The following is a 24,183-nucleotide window of genomic DNA, read 5'->3' on the forward strand; positions in this document are numbered from 1 at the left end:
TATACAAATCTGTTTATAGAAATTAAATGAGTACGGATTATTTTTTAAACTATCTATCTATTAATTTGGAGTTGATAATTGCAACTAGGTCACTATTCCAACAATTAATCCAAACAATTTCAATGGTTATAAAACAACTTCATAATCTTAAACAAAGAAGTAAAACTATGCACCACTTTTGAACATTTTCCGCCAACATGTCGTTGAACCAAGCATTACCTATTTGGACGTCATACGTTTTATGCTTGAGATTATAATTCAATATCAAAAGTTTTTAAAGCTTTACCAATTGTAATCTCATTTAAAAAAGAAAAAAGAAAAGAGAGTTCGGTAGTTTCTTTCTTTTTCTTAATAGATATTATTAAAATCTTAAAAAAGACACCTGCCAGGTGTGAGAATCTTTGGCTATTTATACCGCAGCTCACAATACAATAAAGTACACATTAAGACTTGCATTCAAACAAAAAACATCTCGTTCACCATGAAGATCCAAATTGTACTGCTGATTCTGTGCTTCACTACTGTCCTTACCTTAGCTGAGGATAGTAAAACGCTGAAATACGATCGCGAAATTCAGGAGATTCTCAAAAAAGGCGGTGAGGAGCTAAAGAAACTGAACCACGAGGTTCGCGATTTGGCCAACCTACAAAAAGGCATTGAAGACAAAATCAAAAAGCAGCTTGACCAGGTGAAGGGTATTACCCGTCTCGAGGAAGATTTGGTTAAACTTCAAAACGACACTGCCCACAGCTTCCAACTGACTGCAAGTGGGGTCAAGAATCTTACCGCCAGCATTCGCTCCTTCGAAGTGAAAAACAATGAAGCGCTGCAAAATCTAAATAAAAGTGAACTCCAGATCAAAGAAGTCATTGTCAAAGTGGATGCCAACCAAAATATACATAAAAATGAATTAAAAAACGTGTCCAAGACGGTGGAGAAGCATTTAAAAGATCTCAGCAATTCGCTTAAGGAATCCATTTCAAGGGAATTGGTTTCGCTGGAAAAGACAGCGAAAACCATGAAATTGACGCAAAAGAATATTGATTACAAAGTCTTGCATTTGAGTGAGCTAAGTGACTTGACTGGCAGAGCCAACTATAAAGTAGATGAATTGGAACAGAGTCTACAACTGGTGAACAATACCCAAACTCAAAGGTTAGCTGACATCTCCCAGTACGTCCTAAAGGTTGATGTGGGCGCGGAACATTTAAGCAAGAAACTTGTTCAGTTGCTGAGCAATCAGAAAAGCATTGAAAAGAATCTAAATGACTGTACGAAATATAAGAATCCTAGCCAACAAACTGATCTGAAGAACATATGGGCACCAGCACAATCGGCTTATGACCCAAACTTTTGGTAAAAAACACAAATTTTTAAACAACGGTTCTCTCACATTGCATCTGAAGCAGTCCTTCTTTGCATCTGTTGAAAAAAAGGACGAAAACTAAAGGTCATTAAACAGCCGAAACAACTTTAATTTGATTTTTATCACATACACTAAAACTTTTTAAACACAATAAATGCGAAAATAAAAACACCAATAAAATATTTTAATACTTACTTTGTGATTTAAAACTATGATTGTAATCTAGGTTCTAGGGAATGCAATTAAAGTAAAGCTTCAAATCAGAATCTATAGACGTTGTAGTTGTACTACTACTAAATAAGTCTACAAAAATTTGGTATCTCTAGCTGTTATAGTCATGATACGGACGGAAATTGCTATTGATGCTGACCAATTTTGTCTAGATATATTATCAGGCCCGCTCTCTCGTGCCCTGTACATTCAAATCGGCTGACTTTGTTATTTCATTTAATTCGTTCGCGTTGATCGAAAATGTTATAGATCACAATTCCCATATCCAACAACAATTTGACAACCGCTATTGTAAATGAAGCAAGTAAGTCGACTCGTCGACTTGGGTATACCATACACCAGGTGAAACAAATATTTCAAATTTCGAAAACCAAATGTATGTCTATTAAATTGTTTTTACATGTTTCATAGTATGTGCTATCTCGCTCACTCTACGAACACACGAGCACTCTAGCGCCGCTACTAGCCAACGGCCAATTCTGGCCTTGTGGACCGCTTAGTAAAATACGTTCATACGCATATTTTGCATGTTTCTAGTCCGATTTCAATAAAGTAGTTTTGTAGAAATAGATAAGATTAATTAGTCTGCCGAATTTGAATGCGATAGTCAAAAAACTACAGGAGGAAATCGGTTTTTTCTAAATTATGGAGGCGGAAGTGGGCGTGGCAAAATATGAAAATATATATACTCTGCGCGCATACTAAGCCAGTTACATACTAAATTTCGTGACTTTAGCTTTGTTTGTTTTTGATAAAATCAGTTTTCTTTAATTTGCGGGGGCGGAAGTGGGCGTGGCAAAATTTTTAAATAGCCAGTTTCTGCGCATTTATTAAACTAGTCAGAATACCAAATTTGATGTCTCTAGCTATTATACTTTTTAAGAAAAACAGTTTTATGTGATTCCTGGGGGCGTAAAGGGGTGTGGCAAAAAGTTTGAACAATTAATTTCTGCGCGCTAACTAAACGGGTATACAACCTAAATTTGATGTCTCTAGCTGTTATACTTTTTAAGAAAAATAGTTTTATGTGATTCCTGGGGGCGTAAGGGGGCGTGGCCGAAATTCCAATTAACTCTATATATGTACATAATACACGAGTATACATACCAAATTTGGTGGCTCTAGCTCTTATAGTCTCCGAGATCTGCGTGTTCATACGGACGGACGGACGGACGGACAGACGGACTAGATCGACTCAGCTGTTCATCCTGATCAAGAATATATATACTTTATAGGGTCGGAGAAGCTTCCTTCTGTCCGTTACATACATTTTGGCGACTTTAATATACCATTTCACCCTATGGGTGTATGGTATAAAAAGAGATCAATCAGTGTCTAAAATTGATGGAACAAAAACTATTTGCTTATCGTTGTTATTTCGTGTTTTTGTAAAGTTTACACGAGAACAATTTATTGCAATCGAATTGTTCAAATTGCAGGAGATAATGCTATATCATGACCTCGTGTCATCAAAATGTTAATTTTTAATGTTTTTGCTCCACTGATTAGTAATGATAAAATAAGCATAATAAAATCAGAACTGGTATTTTAACTTTATCCTTTTTTTGTGAAGATAACAACAAATTTAAACCACAGAGGACTCCCGAAAATAGTTGCCAATAATACCTTTTTAGATATCTGGTCTTAAGGCGTTTTAGAAAGCCTTAAAAAATCTCTCCAAAATGAGAAACTTAAAAGGATTTGCCCAACTTCAAGAACTTGAACAAATAGTTCCTCTTTGTCAAGAACGATAAAAATAATGGAGCAATTTCCGCTGAAATAAAGCAAATCTTATTATTTTTTATTTCATTACTCATGCTCGTCTTAACCCAAACAAATTTCATTCACCCAAACCCTCTAACAAAATATATTCTTTTGGCAAAATTCGTTACATTGTCAGAATATCCGATGTCTGGAACAAGGGAAAAAATTAAATTTAAATGTTACGTTCGGCTTTCGTTCTGGTTCCATGGATTTATCACAGAGAACACTGCATTTTTATTGAATGTTCATGGATATGTTAATGGAGATGCAAAGCCGGATCGTGGAGATAAATTTTTTGTTGAACACTCGCCAGTACATATAAAACAAACCGACTTGGGACGAATTTTGTTTGTTTTGTCATAGATCTTTAATTTAAACTCGACCTTATAGCGACCATTAAAGGCCAGACCCGTTGAACTTATATTAAAACGGACATCATAGGGCTCAAAGTAATATTTTGTCTGAAATAAAATTAATAGCAATTAAATAATTGATTCCTTTAAATATTTCTAAGCCGAAGTAGGCTCCAAAGCATACACCCTAAGCTCTTGTGTCAACCCCTGCCTGCATGGGCATAAGAAGTATTTTCAAGAATTTAAAACTGCTTCAAAAATAGTTTTTAACCAAGTTTTTGTGTCTTTATATACATACTTACACCTGGAGAAAGGATACATTTTTCTTTCATTACATCTTTATTTATGATGTGCTGGGTCACGTAAATGTACCAGTAACTCGATGGGTCATTCATCGCTACGCAGAGATCTCGATAGATGATGTTAAAGACCGTGGGCTGCCAATCACCAACTTCCCAATGGTACGCAGAGATGTATATCTTAAAAAGCAATTGATTCATAATAATTGAATGGTACGAATTTTGAGATCCGTTAAATTTTAATTCCTTTCAAGGATCTTACCTCCAAGCGATCCGTTGGTTCAATTCCCCAATTGTAGCCAACCGTAAAGTTGCCCGACATATTAACAACATCATCTTCCATTCTTCTACTAATCTCCGAAAGATCGAATAAGTCTTCTATACTCAGAACGTCTTTGGGTTGATTATAACATTTTCGAAAAATGTCTGGATCATCGAATAAAAATTCATAACTGCTTCCTTGTAAACTTAGCCCGAAATTCAGGACGAAGCTCGGGACAAAAAAAACAACAGAAAAGCGTACCATTTACGATTCGTTAACTTGCACGGAAGAAATAATTTCAATTTGCAATTGGGATCCGTTTTATACACAGGTTTAGGCCCTGCAAAGTCAAAATCGAAGATAACCAACTAACATTATTAGGGCGTGCCGCTCAGTTTAGTTAGACTAAACATATTATTAAATTAAAAACCGAGATTTTAGATGATCACACATGATAAACGGTTGAACAACCTTATCCCATAAAAAAAAAACTTTATTATTAATGCATGAGCAAGAGCACAGGGGGAGAAGTCAGTCTTCTTGGTAACGCCGCGACGATCTGATGTCATCTGTAGACGGTATCTGTGTTACAAGTCTTGGTCCCTGCTTGGGAGCCTGTCTCCGTGTTAGGATGTGGCCTTACCATGATCCTTCGCAAACACATGGAAGATGACATACAAGGCTCTTCCTTTAATCGGTAGTTTACCATAAAGCCAAACGAGGGTGTACTATCTACATGTATACTACTTCGATTTAAGTCTTTTTCCATAATAGTTGGTCGGGATGTCGGGCATGGTTCTACTTCTCCAATCCATTGTTGAAAACTATTTCAAAATATCCTGATTCTTTTGGTTCTAAGAGAACAGGAACCCTATACTAGGTATAAATATATTGGGGTGCAAATTTCTAAACATTTTATTCTTCTTAATCACAATTTTGTAGTTACTGTATTCAGCTGGGAAAGGCGCTTATTCGGCTTGTTTCTTCTCCGGCTCATCGTAGGGTTGCACCTCTGCAGTACCCCATAAGAGGAATACTATACCGGTGACGAAAAGTAACCCAAATGCCAGCCAAAAGGCCAACCGCCAATGCCAAAAGGCGCTCTGTGGAAAGAAAGTTACAAATATTTTCATATGGATAATAAAAAGAAGGCTTAAGTTTTTCTTGACTTGCATAAGACAATATGAAACCCGTCGTTGTTGGTGCTAAGAAAGCAGCAATCGTTCCAATGCTGTTAACAACGGCAGCTATATATCCGGCATTGTTGGGACTTAAGTCCATGGGAACTAACTTAATGCCAGTGTAGTAGGAACCCATATAAAACATGGACATCATAAACAGGGCAATGACAATTAAGCGTTGGCAATTGGCATAAGAAGCACCAATCATAAAGGCACCAGCACCCCAGGCAGCTGAACAGATTATATATTTGGATAGAAGTCTAAATTCAGAGCAGTTTATGATCTCGTACTAATACCCACCAATAACTGTCATGAGTTTTCTGACACTGGTAACTTCCATTAACTCCCTGAGTATTAAACAATCTCCAATGAACCCAAAGATAATTCCAGATGTCGCCAAAGGTATAAAGAGCATTGAAGTATAGACACCATTATTCAGCACTCCGATACCCAGAATATGTGAGAAATATTTAGGTAAATCATTGATAATCAGAGACATGCCCCAATCGTAACCAAATTGAGCCATTATTAATGGCCAAAGGGATCCACTAGTTAGAATTTGTTTCCAAGGAACGGGCGGTTTGGAGACACGTCCCAGCTCTCCCATTTCACCGTAAAGATAATTTAACTCTTTTGTCGAAATGTACGGATGGGCAACAGGATAGCTATAGCAAAGGAAAGTCTAAAAAAAATTGTCTAATAATAAACTAATCTTCTTAATAAAGTGAAGTATACTCACAAAGAAAATACACCAGATAAGGGTGAGACCACCAAAGGCTATGAAAACGACAGACCAATGAAATCTAGCTAAAAGTATACCAGAGAATAGATTTGCAACCAAGCTGGCCAACATTGCACCACATATGATAAAGGCTCCCAATGTCCCCCGTTCAATGGGTGGTATCCACCTATCGATTATGCCTCTTAAAGCTGGAAATGCCAAACCTTGCCCTAGGCCCATCACAATGCGCAGTACCATGAAAGCATATGGTCCAAAGGACTTAATGATCAATGGTGACAGAACTGATGCGAGTCCTGAGAAAAACATTCCTACAGTTAGTATCCATTTGCCACCATATCTTTCCGTTAATATGACACCAGGTAATTGGGTAACGAAGTAGCCAATAAAAAACGATGACAAAATTAAGCCCTGAAGTATCTCTGACCAATTATGTTTACCCGCGGGCTAGAAGAAGAAAAAACAAAAGTATTCAATATTTACTTCCATTTGACACACTATCTTCAGCTTACCACATTAAAGTTGTCATCCCGTGCACAATAATGGCTCAAGTTAAATGAACTTTTGGACTCATTGGTTTGTTTTATAACTAGCACGGTTATGGCATGCGACAAGCATATTCGAGTCATATAGCAAACAATAATGGCTAATAGACCCATGACTTCTAATACAACTCTCTGGCGAAATAGACAACCTGGAAAGCATATTAAATCAAAAATATATTATTCAGAATATCACAGAGTCTGCGACTGCCTTACATCGGGAAAGCTTCCGTCCCCAATTTGACTTCCCTCGTTCCGTATTGTCCGCCATCTTGATCTTTGTTAGGGATTCATATATGAACGGAACGACCTCAAAAGCGCAAACGTGTTCGAGACTAATGAAAATAAATGGTTAACAAATTTGAAAAGAAAAGATAATGTCACTTAATCAAATTTATTTATTCTCGAAATGTTTTGTAGTGTAAACCGTATTTTTACCCACCGAATGTTTGTAGCATACTTCTAGGAGGTCTAAACATATTGGTGTATATGTTATATCAAGTCGAAATCGGCTTACCGAAGAGGATGTTTGTTATTAATATAAAAACTTTATATTCTATCGCATTCTGCACGGTGTCTGAAGTTTGAAATTGCCGGAATCACCCACTTAGATCCGTCCTTTCCATATTCGATGACTTGCAAGATTTACATTAGATGACAATCAAGAGAGCAACTCAAAAAGACTCGGAATTTACGGAATGATTTGGATTAACTAGCAAATTAAATACGTTTGTTATGGCACGACAAATTTGACCAATCAAAAGGCTTGCTTAGATTCATTCCCTGATCCACACGGATTCGCTTAACTTGGTATTTCTTAGGAACGTAACCACTTATTATCTAATCTACCTTGACTTGTCTAAATGACAGTAAGATTTCAAAACATTCATTACAATATCTCGGTGTTGGATTATTTAGACCTTGTCTAGGAAAAATATTTTAATTTTTTTTTTTTTCATTTTTTCGGTATGCACTTTATTTGGCTAACATTATTTGATAAAAACAGTAACACGCAAATTTTGTTTACATAGTTTGCACATTGATCAACAATATTAAAAAAAAAGTTTAAATGTCTACAATAATCGGTTTTTTCTTTTCGAACTAAGTACTATATCTTTTCTAGCGCTTTACAACACTGACTTAAGTACTAAGAATGCAAAATGAAGACATGCCTTAAGTATTTTTTTAAGGTATTTCGCTTTTAAAATACTAAATAATAGATAATTAATTAAAGAGAGTAGAGTTGCTTATATAAATAATTAGTATGTGTGTGTGTGTGTGTGTGTGTAAGTAAATTCGCTTAAGTAGTAGTTAATGCCACATAGTGTAGTGCCTGTACGGTTCTGGTTATTTGTTTTCATCTTTTTTGGGATCGGCCTAGATCGGCGATACTATAAAACTAGCAATGCAATAATAAGGTAATAGGTAAAAAATATACACATAACAATGTCTAACATTTCTTTTCTCTTGACTAAAAATTAGACAAACAGAAAATTCCAAGTTGAATACATGGAGTCATACATATACACATATACATATATATAGGTTTATGGCACAATAGAGGGCTTGGAGCCTTAAGAGCTATGCTGAGCAGACTTCGTCTGATGATCGGAGAATGGATGGGGCTTGCGCTCCTCGGCCTCAAAGTCCACAGAGCGCGGTTCGATGGGTATATTATTGAAGGGCTGAATCTCACCAGAGGCCCAGAAGCAGTAGACAATGGCGGTGACAAAGAGTACGGCGAAGGCCACCCAGAATACTGTTCGCCATTCCAAAAGCGAGGCCTGCAAAATGGATATTTTTGGTCATTAATTTACTGATAATCTGATTGCTATGACGTGAACTTACATTTGGTGTCATCACTCCGACCAGATATGGTGTAATCACTCCCGTAATGGCACCAATGCCGTTTGTGATGGCCATGAGTGTGCCGGCATAGTTGGGACTCAAATCTAGAGGAGTCAGTTTCATGCCCGCATAGAATGCACCCATCAGACCCATGCAGATGGTGAAGAGAACCACAACCAGAGTACGATCACAGCCAGCATAGGATGCACCCACCATGAATATGGCAGGTCCAAAGGCAGCCAAACCTGTCATCACTTTACGGGTATTTGTAGTATTCATAATGTTGCGACGGATCATATAATCGGCAACAAAACCACTGCCCACCGACACAATCCACATCATCACATAGGGCAAAGAGGAGTACAAGCCGTTGGCCTTAATGGAGAATTGCAGGACATCAGCCATATATTTGGGCAAGTCGGTGACCATGATATAGAAGCCCCAATCGTGACCAATCTGTGCGCAGACCAATGCAAACATAGGCAGATTCGTCAGAATGGCCTTCCAGGGTGTGGGTGGCAGACTCTTGTTACGTCCAATGTTTCCAATTTCCTTAACCAAATATTCGCGTTCGCTGGGCTTGATAAATGGATGGCTGGTAGGATCGCTGAAGCACAACAGAATCTATGGAATAAGAAAATGGAGATTAAACGTTATTGCCAGAAACTACTCATCAATTTAGTTTGTTACTTACAAAGATGACGAACCATACAACGCCTAGACCGCCAAAGAAGTAGAACACAAATGGCCAATCGTATTCATCAAGAAATACACCAGATAACAGATTACCCATAATGGTGCCCACTTGACCACCTCCCAAGACCAAGGCGCCCAGTTTGCCGCGTTCATTGGCTGGCACCCAGGCAGCAAGCAGAACACTGAGGGCAGGGAATGTGGTACCTTCGCCCAGACCCATCAACACACGAGTCACAATCAACCAATCGGAACCTCCTTTCTGTATGGCCAAAGGTGTTAGCATGGTGAAAACGGCTGTGGACAGGATGCCCAGACCCAAAGTCCATTTGCCGCCGAATTTCTCAGCCAACAGACCGCCAGGAATATGTGTGACAATATAACCAATATAGAAAGATGATAGAATTAGGCCCTGCAGCTCTTCCGACCATTCATAATCGCCTCCGGCCTGTGAGATTAGAAAATAAAAAAGATGAAAATCAATAACTCCGTTTGGCCAGTCCCATAAATACACTTACACTTGAACCCTCATCTAGATCATCAGCCTCACAAATGGCTACATCGTCATCATCACTTGTGATATTCTTTTTAACCACCAGCACTGTGATTGCCTGCGAGAGGCAAATACGCATCGTGTAGGCATTCAGGATGGCCAGAAAGCCCATGATGGCCAATATCACACGCTGTGGTATTATAAAAACTGAAATAAGCAAGTGAAAGTCATTAATTAGCTAGAAACAACATCTATGGGGGTACTTAATAAAAATAAACTGGTTCCTCTGTGACGTACGTTAAATTTGTCTGCTAATCGGCCATAAATTGGCTTAATGTTACGCTCATATTGTTTCAAATACGTAAATAGATTTTTGGTTAACATGCTAATATGAAATATATACGTCTATATATTATATAGTTATATACAATTTATTCAATTGGGCACAAATCAATTTGCGCTGTTAGAGTTCAAATTGCCATGTTGATTGCTCTAGTGTTACGAGTAATTCAATTCCGCACGACACTGCAATTATAATGAAGTGATTTTTTGTATATATATTTTTTATAAATCCCCCTTATAGTTGGAAAAAGACAATAGCAATTTCATTAATTAATGAAAAGCAAATGTAATAACAACAAATTCAATCTGAATCGGAATACTGTTGGCGAATGACAAAGAACCCAGGGTCACAGATTTTTAGCCATTCGGACTAAGAAATATTTGAAAGTTGCGACAAAATGTACTCCTAATCACAGGGTTTCAATTCACAGAGTCCCTAAATGGGATTCCCCGGGGTGGAAGCTTTCATAAGTTGAAGTGGAGGGACGGAAAGAATGAAAGAGCATAAAGTGAGTAAGTCCTTGGCAAGTGCCAAACTGAAAATAGATTCTTTCAGGTCAAAAACGATTATCATACTTTGTTATAAAAACAGAGATCCGGACTGCCAATGTGGTCCATTCTCTCCCAAAGGATCTACAGGGTTATCTTAAGTTTAAAACGTTATCAAATACAGATAATATTATGTCAAAGGAGATACTAAGTTCTAATTGTCGGAAAATTGATTTTACATATAAATTAACAAATTATGAATATCATTGTGCAGTTTAATAATTTGGATTAAAAAGGATCTAAGCTTTGAATTGATATTAATAATACAATGTAATCTAACAATAAGTAGAAAAGAATTTGACCGCCTTGACATTTATCTCGACTAGAACCTTTATGAAATATAATCTTAATAACATTTCAAGAATTTTTATGAAAATTATGAGCTAACAAAAATTTGTTTATGACCCTTCTGAGAACCCAAATATGTTCATAATATATTTTTATTGGGTTCGCACTTCTTTCACGTGATTAGAAACGAAAACGACGGCGCTATGAACTCATAATCAGTTTCGCCAATGACGGGCGAACGGTCGGGCGGGCGCTCACACTTTAACAACCGATTATTGTATTATAAAATCGGAATTGTGTCTAATGATAAGGTTGTTCACTGTTACTATTGCTTTCTGAAGTACATTAGATCTGCGATAAAAGGCTCAAGTGCATTTCCAATCCCTAACATGTGTGCCATATTAAAAAACAAAAAAAAAAGAATAGAGAGAGTATGGGGAAATGAAGATCATAAAGACGCCTAGACAACAACAAATTAATTTTTGTTTGAAGGGCTCCAAAAACAAATGAAAATTTTTGACAACTTGCCAATTGAAGAGATCAGCATTGAAGGTTGAATTCATGAAGATGGATGGGGCTCGTGTGCTCAGACTCTATAACTCAAAAGATTAACATTGACCCATATGAATAGAGGAATTCTAATGAATATCACAATCAAAAACAATTTTATTAACATAATCAGTAGGTAAAGTATTCCCTCAACAGGTAAATAAGTCCGCTGGAGTTCCTGACTATATTATTAGATCATAACAATTTTTGTCACACGTTTATAATTATTCACGCTCCAATCACTACGACTGTCAATCCGCCCACATACTATAAACTAGCTCCAGTTCTGTCTCTGTCTTTCTGAAACGACGTCACTGGCTGACAACTTTATTTAACTTATAAATTAACATTAATAAATAGGTTTGTATGTATATATTTTGACGTACTTCGGCCTGCCATCCAATTGAGGCTGGCAATTTAACAATATGTCAATATTTAACATTTTTATTTAACAAAAGCCACCACAAAATAAAAATATAAAAAAAAATTGCTTTAACTGGCGAAGCCGACAAAATTTATAAGCAATTGGCCACACGATTGTCAAATAAAATATTTAACAAAAAAAGAAACAATTCGTTTAATATGATTACCATCGATCGTATGATAAGTTGATAAGGCAATACCCAATATATACTATATATCACTGGGCTGTATGTGTGTGTGTGTCTGTGTGTGTATGAAAGTGGACGCTAATCACATTAAGTAAGTGCCATAATTCACTTCCAATCACGATTAGACGCCTTAAATTGGCTTTCAAATATATGGTTACACTTGGCTAACTAACTCATCATACTGATAAGCCATATTATATGGACTATGAAATATGTAGTTATGCATCTGAATAGTTATGGATCTAATGAAAAGATTATCTCTAACTGAATTCCATTCCACATATATACATGTATATGGCTAAAATCGACTATAGTAGACTGACCATAACTGTATAGAGGGTTCTAAAAGAAGCAGACTAAATAAATATAACTTTTGACCATCAAAATGGATTGTTATCACTTTAAAGGTCATTGAAATTAACAAAAAATACAGTGTCTCTTATTTGATAATGCACGGATGAGTAGAAGTTCATCTGGAATACCACGAAATCAACAGCAGAAGGATTTCTCGTTGGAAAGTTGGACCTCCAGAAGCCAATACATGGAATCTGGTATTAATGATAATTGTTTGATTATTAAATATTGGCTTAAAACATTGAAACAATGTTTAAAAATGTATCAAAGGAGATTTTTATATTTAACATCCAAAAACATAAGTATGTATCTACATTTTAGATATAGCAAAGTCAATACAAAATTAATATTTTATTTGTGTTGCCTCAGCTTCTGACAGCTTTTACAACGAATTTGAGCTTTATAAATAGAGTTATTGTTATCGAGCAATCGGTGTTGGTCGTCTGTCCCAAGGATGCAGACGCTTTATCCTACTCCTGGAGATGTTGACCGCCAAATACAGAGTAGTTAGAATAATTCGAAATCCCTAAAACATTTTTGAAAATCTTCATATTCAAAAATTTATATTAATTGCCATTACACTTTTACTACTTTATAATAAAAAGTATATGGAACAACTTTCAAGTACTTCGAAAGCAAAATAACATATAAAAGTAGCAAAGTTTAACTGTATAAAGTACTGATGTCCAAATTATAATTATTATCTGACAAACTGTTATCTAAAATTAACGGTTGAAAGAATCTATTTCTATTGTTGACACTTAATTATTTAATTACATAAAAAATCTCAAAGCAGATCTAAAAACTCTTTTCTATGCATAACAAGACCATAAAATTTATAAAGTAACTTTAGTATTTTTAACTTTCTTAATTTAGTATAGTTAAAGCAAATATCATATTAAATGCAGTAACAATTTTCACAAAATATTTTTCATTAAGTTAATTAGTTGGTTTTTTTTTTCTAACTGACACTTAGTATTACTAAAATCAATTTAGATAAATTTAAGTTTTATCTTACGTAAAGCTGAGCAACCCATCAAAGTCAGCAAAGACATTAGTTTAAGTTATGGACAATATATTTTCAAATATTTTACAAGTTTATTTAACATTGTTAACTTTGCTTGAAGTGAATTACTTATATTAACGATTCAATAAGGATATAAGCAAATTTGGAGGAAGAAAACAAAAAATCTTCTAAAGCGTTTCCCACCACGTGACTTGAAAGTGAGTGCAAGTGTGTATATCTATATATATTTGTATCTTTGTGTATATCTTTTATATGCATATTTTTGGTAAGATATTTTTAGTAACTCGAGTGATAAACTTTTGTTGCCTTGTATATTATATGATGCACAACAACAACAAAAATTATGATTACAATGATGATGTTGTTGATGTTGATATTCCCATTTTGAGATTTATCAAGAGCAGCTACTTGCCATGCCATATAAAGTACAAATACACACTTAAAAGTATATGTATGTATGCATATTCGGTTAATCATGAGCTAATATTCTGGCGAAAATATTTAAGTGTAATGGATTGAGTTCGAGGCTAAAGTACAAGCATATATATGTAAGTATATAGTATAAAGATATGCCCCTCAATTCTTGATATATTTACATATATTTTCGACTTGATTATTGCTGTTCCGTTTTGGCAAGAGTTCAATTGAGTTTAGCTTTAGCATGCATAACAAGTGACTGAATAGAAATGTAGCTTGGTAATCAGCTTGACGAGCCCTTGGCAAATGACATTTTTTCATGGTCTATGGCCAAGTTAAGAGATTAGCTTTCTAAATGCCACAAAAGAGATCTTAAATCGTCTCCAACTGAACAACTAAACATTCTAAATGTCTGACGTACTTGTTAAAAACCTGTAGACCCCAAAACATAACCCTATCAAATAGGAAAATTTTTGGAGAATCACTTAAGTTAATAAACCCATAAAGCTCTTAAGCCTACAAGTACACACATTGAAACACGTCAATCACATAGCTCCCCCTTCCAATCAGTCATAAAGCCACAATTTAGTGGCAAAAAACTTTCCGTTCATTGAATAATTAAACTTGGTAGCTAAAGTAATTAATGGATTAAAGATTCAGTATGTCAATAGTTTAAACAAATCTATTATGACGAAAAATTAAGGGCTTACATAAACTTCATCATCATCATCATCAAGATTGGTCGTATTGACATGGATTCTATATATGTATGTAAGATATATTATTTTTAAACAACTTGCTTAAGCATTGGCCCCCACATACAAAACAAAAAAAAAACTCTTACGACAGACGATAAAAAAAGAACTCTAATACCATATAGAAATTTTATATATACAAGTAGAGAATTTGAGTTGTTGTTTTTCTTTTCCTCTTTTATTACATTGACCTTGCCCAAAAAAAGCTTGAAGAAACTATGAGGAAAAGGAAATAAGAAATTGTCGTAATATATGTTAATAATAAAGCATAAAACAATAAACCAAGAAGTGGATGATATAGAAATCTAACTGTTCAGAGAGCGGCAAGTTCCAAGTACATAAATTCTATTGAATGGTTTTCTCTGCCAAATATTTGTTCAAGACTTTTTTGTGATTATGGAAAAATAAACATCGCATAAAACATAAAGGTAAAGCATTTTAAATGTTTTTTGTTTTTTACTCTTCTCTTTGAGTTTCTTTTGTTAATAATTATTAGCTATGTAGACTCGTGCCTCGAATAATTCATCCAAAAACTGAAGCAACAAACAAAAACTGAAAAAAGATGAGACAAAAAAAAAAACTGAAGAAAAAAAAATAACTAAAATCAAGAATCGGAAGTAAAGTGCAAAAAAAAATCAACGTTTTGTTTCGTTTCATTTTGGTTATATTTTTGTCATTGTTGTCATTTAAATACTTTTATTACTGTTATTGTTGTTGTCGGTCAATGTCGGTTAAACCACTAAGTACAACAACAACAACAACAATAAAAAGAAACCAACAACACAAATTTCGTATTTAAACATTTCAAGAATGCTTCAAAAAATACAAAAAAAAAAATAAAATGAGTTGAATACATTGAACTCTCTACTTTTCGTAATCAGTTTTTTTTTTTTAAGCTTTCAATGGAACAAACAAAAAAATTTACAAAATGAGGGTAAAAACTTTATTTTTTGTTTACAAGGTGTAAATAGTATATTAAGATTGCCAAAAAATACAATCGAAGTGATTTAGGTAATTTCAATTATGTGAATTAATTAATTCAAAAACGAAATAACAAAATATATATTTTTTCAATTGTTTTCAAAAGCATTTAAATTAAAAATAAAAAAACAATTTTTGAAGAATTTAAATTCTTAAAATTGAAATATTTTGGCAATGAACTGTAAACTGTATTAAAAACTCAAGCTTATTAAATTTTGAGTTCCTTTCACTTCTCATCACACTAAAATAAATATGAAATAAATATAATATTTCTGCTGGAGCATTTCAAAAACCAAGTAATGAAACATTTATTTTGGATATTTCTTGGTTTTAAAATAAAGGGGTAAATGGATTTTCCAAAACAAAACACTTTCAACTGATTTACAGGGTATATCGCGTTGGGACTTGAATCTTTTCCTCTTCTTATTTTCTTTTTCTTTACTTTTCTTTTCGTCTTATATTATTTTTGTCACACTTACATCGTGATAAACTTATGCCCCATTGCGGTTGTTGTGTCATGTTTGTATTGTTATTTTGTAAAGTTAATAAATTAGCCAATTCTTTCGCCACGGTTACGGGTTAAAATAACACCCAAAGGAGAGTACTTTGCTCTGATCCTGCTGATCCTGCTGATACTCCTCCAAACACTTTTCGTTGGCCAAACACAGAGACACTTGGGCACAGACACGCTTTGTGTGAAGAACCGCACGGAATGAGTAGGGTAAAGCAACTGAAGGAACTCTGTGTTTTGACGCACTTCTTTGGATTTCCCTTTTTATTTTAATATTTCTTTTTGATTTTATTTTACTTTATTTTTTTTTTTTCTCGAAATTTTCACACTTTACATCACACACATACAACAAATACACAGAGACACCAAGAACGAGAGAGTGGAAGTGGGGAGAACGTTGCGATCGAGTTTTGCGGTGGATTGTGTTCCGCGCGCGTTCACATGGGCTGTTAAATTTCAAATGAGAAATTCGTTTCCACCGACTTTAGTTTATATGCCAGCAGATAAGCGCTGCTGCTGCTGCTGTTGGCACTGTTGGGGACTGTTGGAGCTGCGGCAGCTCTGGAGTTTTTATTAGCCCCTCGATCAGTCACTCAGTCACTCGATCGAGTCGTTTGTGCCGCGCCGTGGTAGTCAATGAGGGCCCTGTTCGCAGTTTGTTGGCTCTGTTACGACAAGGAGTCGTTGCCGAGCATACAGGTCTCTATATAGTGGCATATGGCAGTGCAATAAAATGTTTTTGCTATCTGAACAATCGGCCATCGGTCGATGGTGTCGATATGCCTAAAAGGTTATGCCGCCGCCAAGGAAATTTTTAGTTTTTATTGGCTAGTTTGCCCATTTCTAGCTTAGATTTAACAATCGATTCTGCGTTGAATACCTAACGTGTGACGATTTAACGGCTTTTTTTTTTTTGTATTTTCCGTATGCTCGTGTATTTGCACTATCTTGTTCCATATAGCTCTATACAAATATATGTATACAGGTATATATAACTATTGTAGAGAGCAAAAAACCGCCAAATTATAAAAAAAAAGAATATATTGTTTAAAGCTATTGTACTACAATGAGAAATACATTGCACTTTTGCACCCTACAATGACTCTTATTGGTCATATGCGACTTAATTGAAATCTTTATATATAACAATGATGTTTATGGAAATATGTGCTTACAATATTATTTAGCAATATCATTTTAATCAGTTCTGAGATTACAAATAATTTGCGAAATTTTAAATTTAAATCCTTTGTGTAGAAAATGTATTCTGCCATTTCAACATTAATCTTTTAAGCCCAAAGTTAACAATATTTGCAGACTTTTTCTATACTGTATACGAGATGTGTTCAAAGAGTTAGGAAACTTTTTCGCGACATTGAATTTTATTACTTTATTATGTGTACATAAGTTTCTACTACTCAATGACGTCAATGTTGCTTGATACTAATGTGATAAAATGTGTCAAAAGAGTTAATGAATCATGGTAATCCCAAGATTTTACTCATTTTTATTTTGCGTTAGAGCATTAAGAGTTCTTAATTCAAGTTCAAAAGTAAAAGCATTGCCTTTAAGGTATTTCAAAGCTTGAAAATTGACTTTAAAATGTTCAGAATCTGATTTCTATAAGAAGAAATCGATTCAAAAAAAGGGGTGATATGAAATTAATCAAAACCCATCTAGTCTAGGGTATCATTTTTGCAGCCATTCTTATGTAGAAGCCATTTGTGATCAGAAAATTAGATCATTTATGACTGTGTCTATTAAGACAAATTCTTTGGAAAAAGTTTCGTATATGATCAGAAATTATATAAAATCCTGATTAAGATGATTATGTAAACAAATATGAATGGCATCGCAGTTGGCTGACTGGATTGAGACTTTGCCTAACTTTAGGTAAGCGACAGAATAAGGGATAATAATGATTTTATGTAAAACACACACAAATATGTGAAAATGAATACCAGATATAAATAATATAAAAAAGTTTATTGTTTAGTTGAAATGATTAAAGGATTTAATCTATGTATTTTTGTAGGAATACATTAAATTAAAGCTGATGTTTTGGAGTCATATTCAAAGTTACTAACAATGTTGTTCTCAATTTATAATAAATACTTAATTCTAAACGGGTTCAAGCACTCTTAAGTCAACGAATCAATCTATAAAACCGAATAAATGAATGATGGATACCTTTGTAAACTTCAAGTACTCTAAATATTAACATTTTGTTCGTTTTTTTATGGGTTACCAACTGAATGATTGACTCATTCATTTGAAAACTTCCTCAGCTCTCGTTTCTATTAAATTTGATCAAACATTTTAAAAGTTTAAATGATTTTCATTTAAATCCATCGTAAGCACTTGTTTTCACTCCATTAATTTAAGCATTCGCCATTATGCATTTAATTCATTATGGGACCCAAAGCCTCAAATCTCGATTCGTTGAGCTTTCTAATATATTTAAACATTTATGAGTTAATGAGCTCAATTTCAAATCCAATTTTAACCCTTTTTCACGAATCCGTCCTAGACAATTTGTCGTTTATAACTTCATTTTGTTATATGTATATTAAATCACAAATAGCACTAACATCTCGACGTCAATACTTTTGTAAATAGAAGATAAAAAATGAATTGGTAACCGATAAGTGAAGTTATAACATAAAAATCAATTCATTTTTTATCTTTTGTTTACAAAAATATTCAACTCGAGTCGGCAGAGCTATTAGCAAATAACTGAATAGGTGCTAAGTCCCTAAACTAATATATTATATCTACAAATAAATTAGTTAATTAAGATTACAAATAAATTCTTTAAAATCCCAAAAAATTGAAATTTAACTTGAGAAACTTAACTGTAATAAAAGTTTAGATTCGCATTGAAAATTTAAGATTTTTGCTTGATCTTAATTTATTTAAAGCCTTCAAAATGTAGTTTTTTTTTTTTGTGAATTTTACATAGAAACAAAAGAATATTTGTGTATATAGACATATATGTATCTATTTTATAGTATAAATTAAGTGTTCCCAAGGTATCTATGTATATAGTTTTAACAATCTGATATAAATAGGCTCATCACAACAAAGAAACTAAACAAAAAGAAAACTTAATATCTTTTTCATCTGCTTGCATATAGACACGTGTTTTTCTTAATTTCCCAGACGAATAAGAAGAAGAACTATGTGTTGTTCTGGACAGTTTGAAATGGCCGGCCAAATGCAGTGCAGGGTATTAACAAACACAAGCTTCGCAACTAGATTTTTTGTTTAGTCAGTTTATTTTTTGTGTTGTTTGTTTTTTTTTTTTACATAGTTTAGTTACAAACGGTTACCGGTTAGAGGCGGGTTTTTATTTTTCGCTTTTGCTTTGCGCAATGCAATTAATCAAAGTGGGCGGGACACAGGGAGGAGGCTTGGGAGGATAGTTTGATTGGGTGACAAAGTGAATGCTTATAGAGCTGCTAAAACTTACTAAGCCAGACACTACCAACTAGAAGTGAATTCTAACTAGTCCAAATTAGTTTGAAATGTTAATTGTTTGCTAAAAACTAAAATGCAAACTAAAGTAATTATTTCAATTTTTTTTTTCCGATCTGTTGGTAATGATCACGTTCCATTGTCTAGTGGTTTACATTATGGTTTTGGCATGCCGTAATATGATCTATGCCTTCAAAGACAGAGATAGTGCAATGACTTGTGCGCCTCTGTCATGATAAATTGGCACTTTAAAAGATAATCATTCTGATAAGTGTAAGTATAGCAATGCAATGTCATTCACTTGATCTAAGTAGGTCTCAGTTATCGCTGGAAATCTAATCCAGATGCTTGTCAGCACGTAACTACATACCTATGTAAGTATATCTATCAGTTTGGCAAGTGCAAACTAAGTCTACGAGGTGTGTGTAAGTTAAGTAGGAATCAAAAATCATAAATTACTTTATTCACCTATTTAAAAAAAAAAACTAAATGTCATTGAGTGATTCTTAAAAATAAAACGAGAGAGAAAACTATTAGAAGAAAAGAATATATATATCAAAGGCATCTGATTGTGAGATCATTAGAAGTTGAAAATCAATAGAGATTTCAATAAAGAGTTTCAAATTTGATTATGTAAATACAAAATTTATGTGTGGAAATTGCAATCAATGTTCGAAAATGTTGAAAAATTTCTTGAAAGTGCCAAAAAATCTAACCTTAAGGAATCGAAATACAAAATCCACTATAAGACTGTATTAATTATTCGATAGTTTGTTATATGATAAATAATAGAATCTAATTGTAAGTAACAAAACTAAGCATTAATTGATAGAGTCCTTCAGGTGAATCCGCTTAACATTAAGCTAAACCATTCCTAAAAATTAACTTAAGTCTTTCAGTTTTACAAAAGTGATTTAAGTCTTTAAGTATTTGTTTATTTTCAATAACTTTGAATTATTATTATTATTTTTATTATTTAGTTGAAACTAAAATCTAAAAAATTAAAATTTTTTAGCTATTAATTTCAAATGAACTTTTTCAACCAAGCAAAGAAATATTTAGGATAATATTTTCAAAAGGAAAGTTATGTTCCTTAGGTAAATTAGACTAAAGCTAATAAAACTTACTTACTTAATAAGAACAAGTACAAACTTAAATTCTACATATTCACTTTTCTTTAAAAACCTTAAAATATTCTACAACTTTGGAAAAATGTCTTAATTTGCCAAGTCAAAGAATGGGCGAGAGGGGTAAAGCTTAAAAATGAATAAATGAAACAAAACAGGTTAGATTGGATCTTTGACAAGTTGAGATTACGGCCAAAATAATTGAGTTCACATTTAGATCGATGACGTCGACTGGGCGGACGGACAGACAGACAGGCGTAATTTCTGACTAAAATTTGAAAACAAATTAAGCGAACAAAAATTTATTTAAAGACAAAAGCGAAAGGGGACATGAATTTTATTAGGAATGGACTTTAAATTGTTTAAATTTAAATGAAACTTTGACAAGTTGTTTAATAAATGTTTAATAAAAAGTTGACTTTATACAGGAATGTTTGCAAAAATTCGACTTGTTCTGATTTTATAAACTCTTTTTGCTATAAATTTATTTTCTCTTTTCGCTTTTGTTTCCAAACTCATTACTTAATTTGCACACCTCGCTTTGAAGAGAGAGAGAGAGAAAGTGTCAGAGTGAAGGGGAAGGGGAATGGCGATTGGGAAAGAATGTGTAAGCTGGATCACAGACATGACTGATTTATCAGTCAATTCTCTTATCAATGGCATACTTACTTTGTCCAGACACCACAACCATCAACCATATGAAGTCGAGACCCATCGTTAAAGAATAAACGACTTGTTTTCTTCTTTAAAAATATTTTATATATTGTATTTCTTGTTAAAGATTAAGGCAAATGAAATGAAAAAAGGAAGTTTAATTGATAATAACCAATGATTAATTAAATATAATACATATTATATTGAGATGGATGGATGTACATATGCTTTAACTGGGATTCTGTCATTCCAATTTAATATTTTAAATTAATGCTCGTCGCCCCAATCAATTAGAAGTGCGTAGACATGTGATCTCTATGCGATTCTAAAGCCGATTTTCATCACTTGCCATTGCCAATTGACATGAACATGACCATTATCCATTATCCACTGCATTTCGGATCTAAGTGTTCGTATTGCTACTCCAGTTAAAACTGCCTAACCATGTCCCTGACCGAAAATAATTTCCGGCTTTAACTGGTTGGATATATGTACATATGTACAAAAGAGCAGGAAGACAAAAAACTCTATCCCTCTCTTTCGCTCTTTGCAGCCCCCTCGGTCACTCACCCGTCCCCGCAGTTTTTTCAATGGTTTTTATTTGACTCGCATATTTTTTCGCTTTATATACAAATTAATTAAGCGGCCCAGCAAAACAAAAACAAAAAAAACTGTCTTCTATTTATGGGTCCGTGGCGGGCGCCAAAGTTTATATATTTTTTGTCAGTTTTGCATACCCTGTATAACAGTAATTTTGGGGACATTTGGGGTATACTAAGTAAAACTATGTTCTAAAATTTAAACTGCAAATCCTTTTTATGAATATAAATCATGGATTATAAGCCTTTTGAGGAAGTTACGACGCTTTATTTGCCTAAACTCTTTACAAACAATCTTCTATATATCAATTTTAATATATATACTAACACAAGTAAGGACTTTATCGATGCAAAAGCATAAAACACTTTAAGACTCTGAAATGGTAAGAGATATCTTACGTAATGACCCGTTAGAAAATTCTTAGAGAATGACTTTCTCCAACAGGGCATCTAACAGTCGACTTTAAGAACGAGAACATTTTTTTGATAATCAAACTGCCACAACAACGATGACCTCAAAGAATTGATGGAATCCAACACTTTTTCTGTAGGTTTTGTTTTTTTTTTTTGCTCGTCTGATCAATTAAAAAAAATGATGGAAAAAAAGATGACAAACTAAATAACTTGCTTCTTTTTCTTATTTACACTGAGAACGGGTTGGGTTTTGCGGAGTGACAAGGGGAGAAATGGGGGAAGCAAATAAACTACGATCGACCATGAGCATGGGGCATGCCCATGCTCCATAGGCCTATAAGTCTGGGTAGCCTATCTATCAACTATGTGTGTACATACTCATATGAATAATTTATAAGAGAAATTACATGTATGAATCGCATGACTGACTCTACGACTCAGCCTGCCACTCTTTGACTCTGACTTTGTGGCGTTTTGCAGTCACATGGGGCACACATTGTGCAGCTTCCAGCTCCTTGTGTGCCAACAAACCCAACAAAACATGCTGTGCAATATAATGAAGATCTTAATTAATGGACTGCCTAAGATCGTTTATTAACTGTGCACACAAGGAGACACAAGGCCAACATTATAATCGTCATCATCATTATCATCGTCAACTACATTTGGACAGGGAAAACTCAATGAAAATTACTTCAGTATGTGAAATATGTGAAAAAATATGGAAACTATGATTTTTTAAGGAATTTCATTCATTGTTGGTATCTTTCTTATCAGAATGCTAAATCTTTAAAGGTAACATCAAATCATATTTTTTATTTTCATTCAAATGGTTTTTATTTTAGAGAAATAAGTAATCAGTGATCCGATCTCTTTGTTTAATATGCAATATAAATGTATTCAGTTTTGATTATATCAATTTATGACATTCTATTTACCCACAACCCCCTTACTTTCTCGAGCTGTTTTGGAAATTCCTGATTCCTAATTAACTAAACAGCAACTCTTTGCATTATAAACAAAAAAGGGATAAACAGTTGAAAGTCCATTCAATTTTTATTTCTTTTTGATGCAAAGTATCTCGTTTAATTGGACGTGTAATTCACCTTTTTCATAGTTCGAGAAATTACATTAGATAGATCACTAATTAGTGATTAATTTTAATAATTGGTGAAAAAGACGACAGAGACTCGAGAAGCCCAAAAGGTACAGTGATGTCTAACAAGGGTAACTTCAGGTACGCGCATCACCCATTTGGATGAATTTTGAATGTGTTGTAGAATACCATGTCACTTGAAGCTGTGTGATATATTTCGGAGCACTATTCAATATTTTCATAATAAATCGCGTTTAAAGCTATAGCTTCCGTGACTTATAGATAAAACGCTTAGTGGACTTTAAGCAGCTCGGCGGTGTAAAGGGTAGATCTCCTGTAAGTAAATAGTCTCAAAGTTTATTTCTGGCAATGTGTCTTCAATCTCAGCTACTGTTGCGTTTATATAAGTATAAATTTATTTATTTTACGGTTTGAACTGTTATAAACTTAAAAATTCAACATCAGGAGGAAAGAAATATAGGGATTTTTGAAATAGTAGTTCAAAATTCTCAATTCTTTGTGCTATTAAGTAAAATAGCTGCATATTTTTGGCTCATCAGAATAGGTTCAATACCAGTTTCTTTTAGTTTGTGGAGCAAACCATGCGCTAAGGAAAATACATTAAAAACAAACAAATTGATGTAGAAATGTATGGGTAAGT

General features: G+C 33.9%; 3 protein-coding genes across 5 annotated transcripts; 1 reads left to right on the forward strand and 2 right to left on the reverse strand.

Annotated features, from left to right (window-relative positions):
- The first annotated feature begins 481 nt into the window (after positions 1-481).
- On the forward strand, positions 482-1,360 carry LOC137572340 (uncharacterized protein MCAP_0864-like). Its single transcript, XM_068284086.1, has one exon. The coding sequence runs from the start codon at positions 482-484 to the stop codon at positions 1,358-1,360; it is 879 nt and encodes a 292-aa protein (XP_068140187.1).
- A 3,806-nt stretch (positions 1,361-5,166) lies between these two features.
- Positions 5,167-7,424, reverse strand: LOC137572308 (putative inorganic phosphate cotransporter). 3 transcript variants are annotated; one of them, XM_068284056.1, is made up of 6 exons: positions 7,255-7,424; positions 6,954-7,072; positions 6,708-6,889; positions 6,196-6,642; positions 5,757-6,138; positions 5,167-5,687 (listed from the first exon to the last, which is right to left on the reverse strand). In XM_068284056.1, exons 2-6 carry the CDS (start codon positions 7,006-7,008, stop codon positions 5,269-5,271), a joined length of 1,485 nt encoding a protein of 494 aa, XP_068140157.1. In that variant the 5' UTR covers positions 7,009-7,072; positions 7,255-7,424; the 3' UTR covers positions 5,167-5,268. The 3 variants fall into 3 exon arrangements, with proteins under 3 accessions (XP_068140157.1, XP_068140158.1, XP_068140156.1); XM_068284057.1 differs by lacking the exon at positions 7,255-7,424 and having other exon boundaries at positions 5,167-5,378; positions 5,449-5,687; positions 6,954-7,143; XM_068284055.1 differs by lacking the exon at positions 7,255-7,424 and having other exon boundaries at positions 6,954-7,143.
- A 377-nt stretch (positions 7,425-7,801) lies between these two features.
- Positions 7,802-16,831, reverse strand: LOC137572302 (putative inorganic phosphate cotransporter). Its single transcript, XM_068284048.1, has 5 exons — positions 16,124-16,831; positions 9,797-9,978; positions 9,280-9,726; positions 8,586-9,209; positions 7,802-8,521 (listed from the first exon to the last, which is right to left on the reverse strand). Exons 1-5 carry the CDS (start codon positions 16,161-16,163, stop codon positions 8,312-8,314), a joined length of 1,503 nt encoding a protein of 500 aa, XP_068140149.1. The 5' UTR covers positions 16,164-16,831; the 3' UTR covers positions 7,802-8,311.
- Positions 16,832-24,183: the final 7,352 nt, after the last annotated feature.

Source organism: Drosophila tropicalis, unplaced genomic scaffold (assembly GCF_018151085.1).
Source record: "Drosophila tropicalis isolate 14030-0801.00 unplaced genomic scaffold, ASM1815108v1 contig_3, whole genome shotgun sequence".
Lineage (NCBI taxonomy): Eukaryota > Metazoa > Arthropoda > Insecta > Diptera > Drosophilidae > Drosophila > Drosophila tropicalis.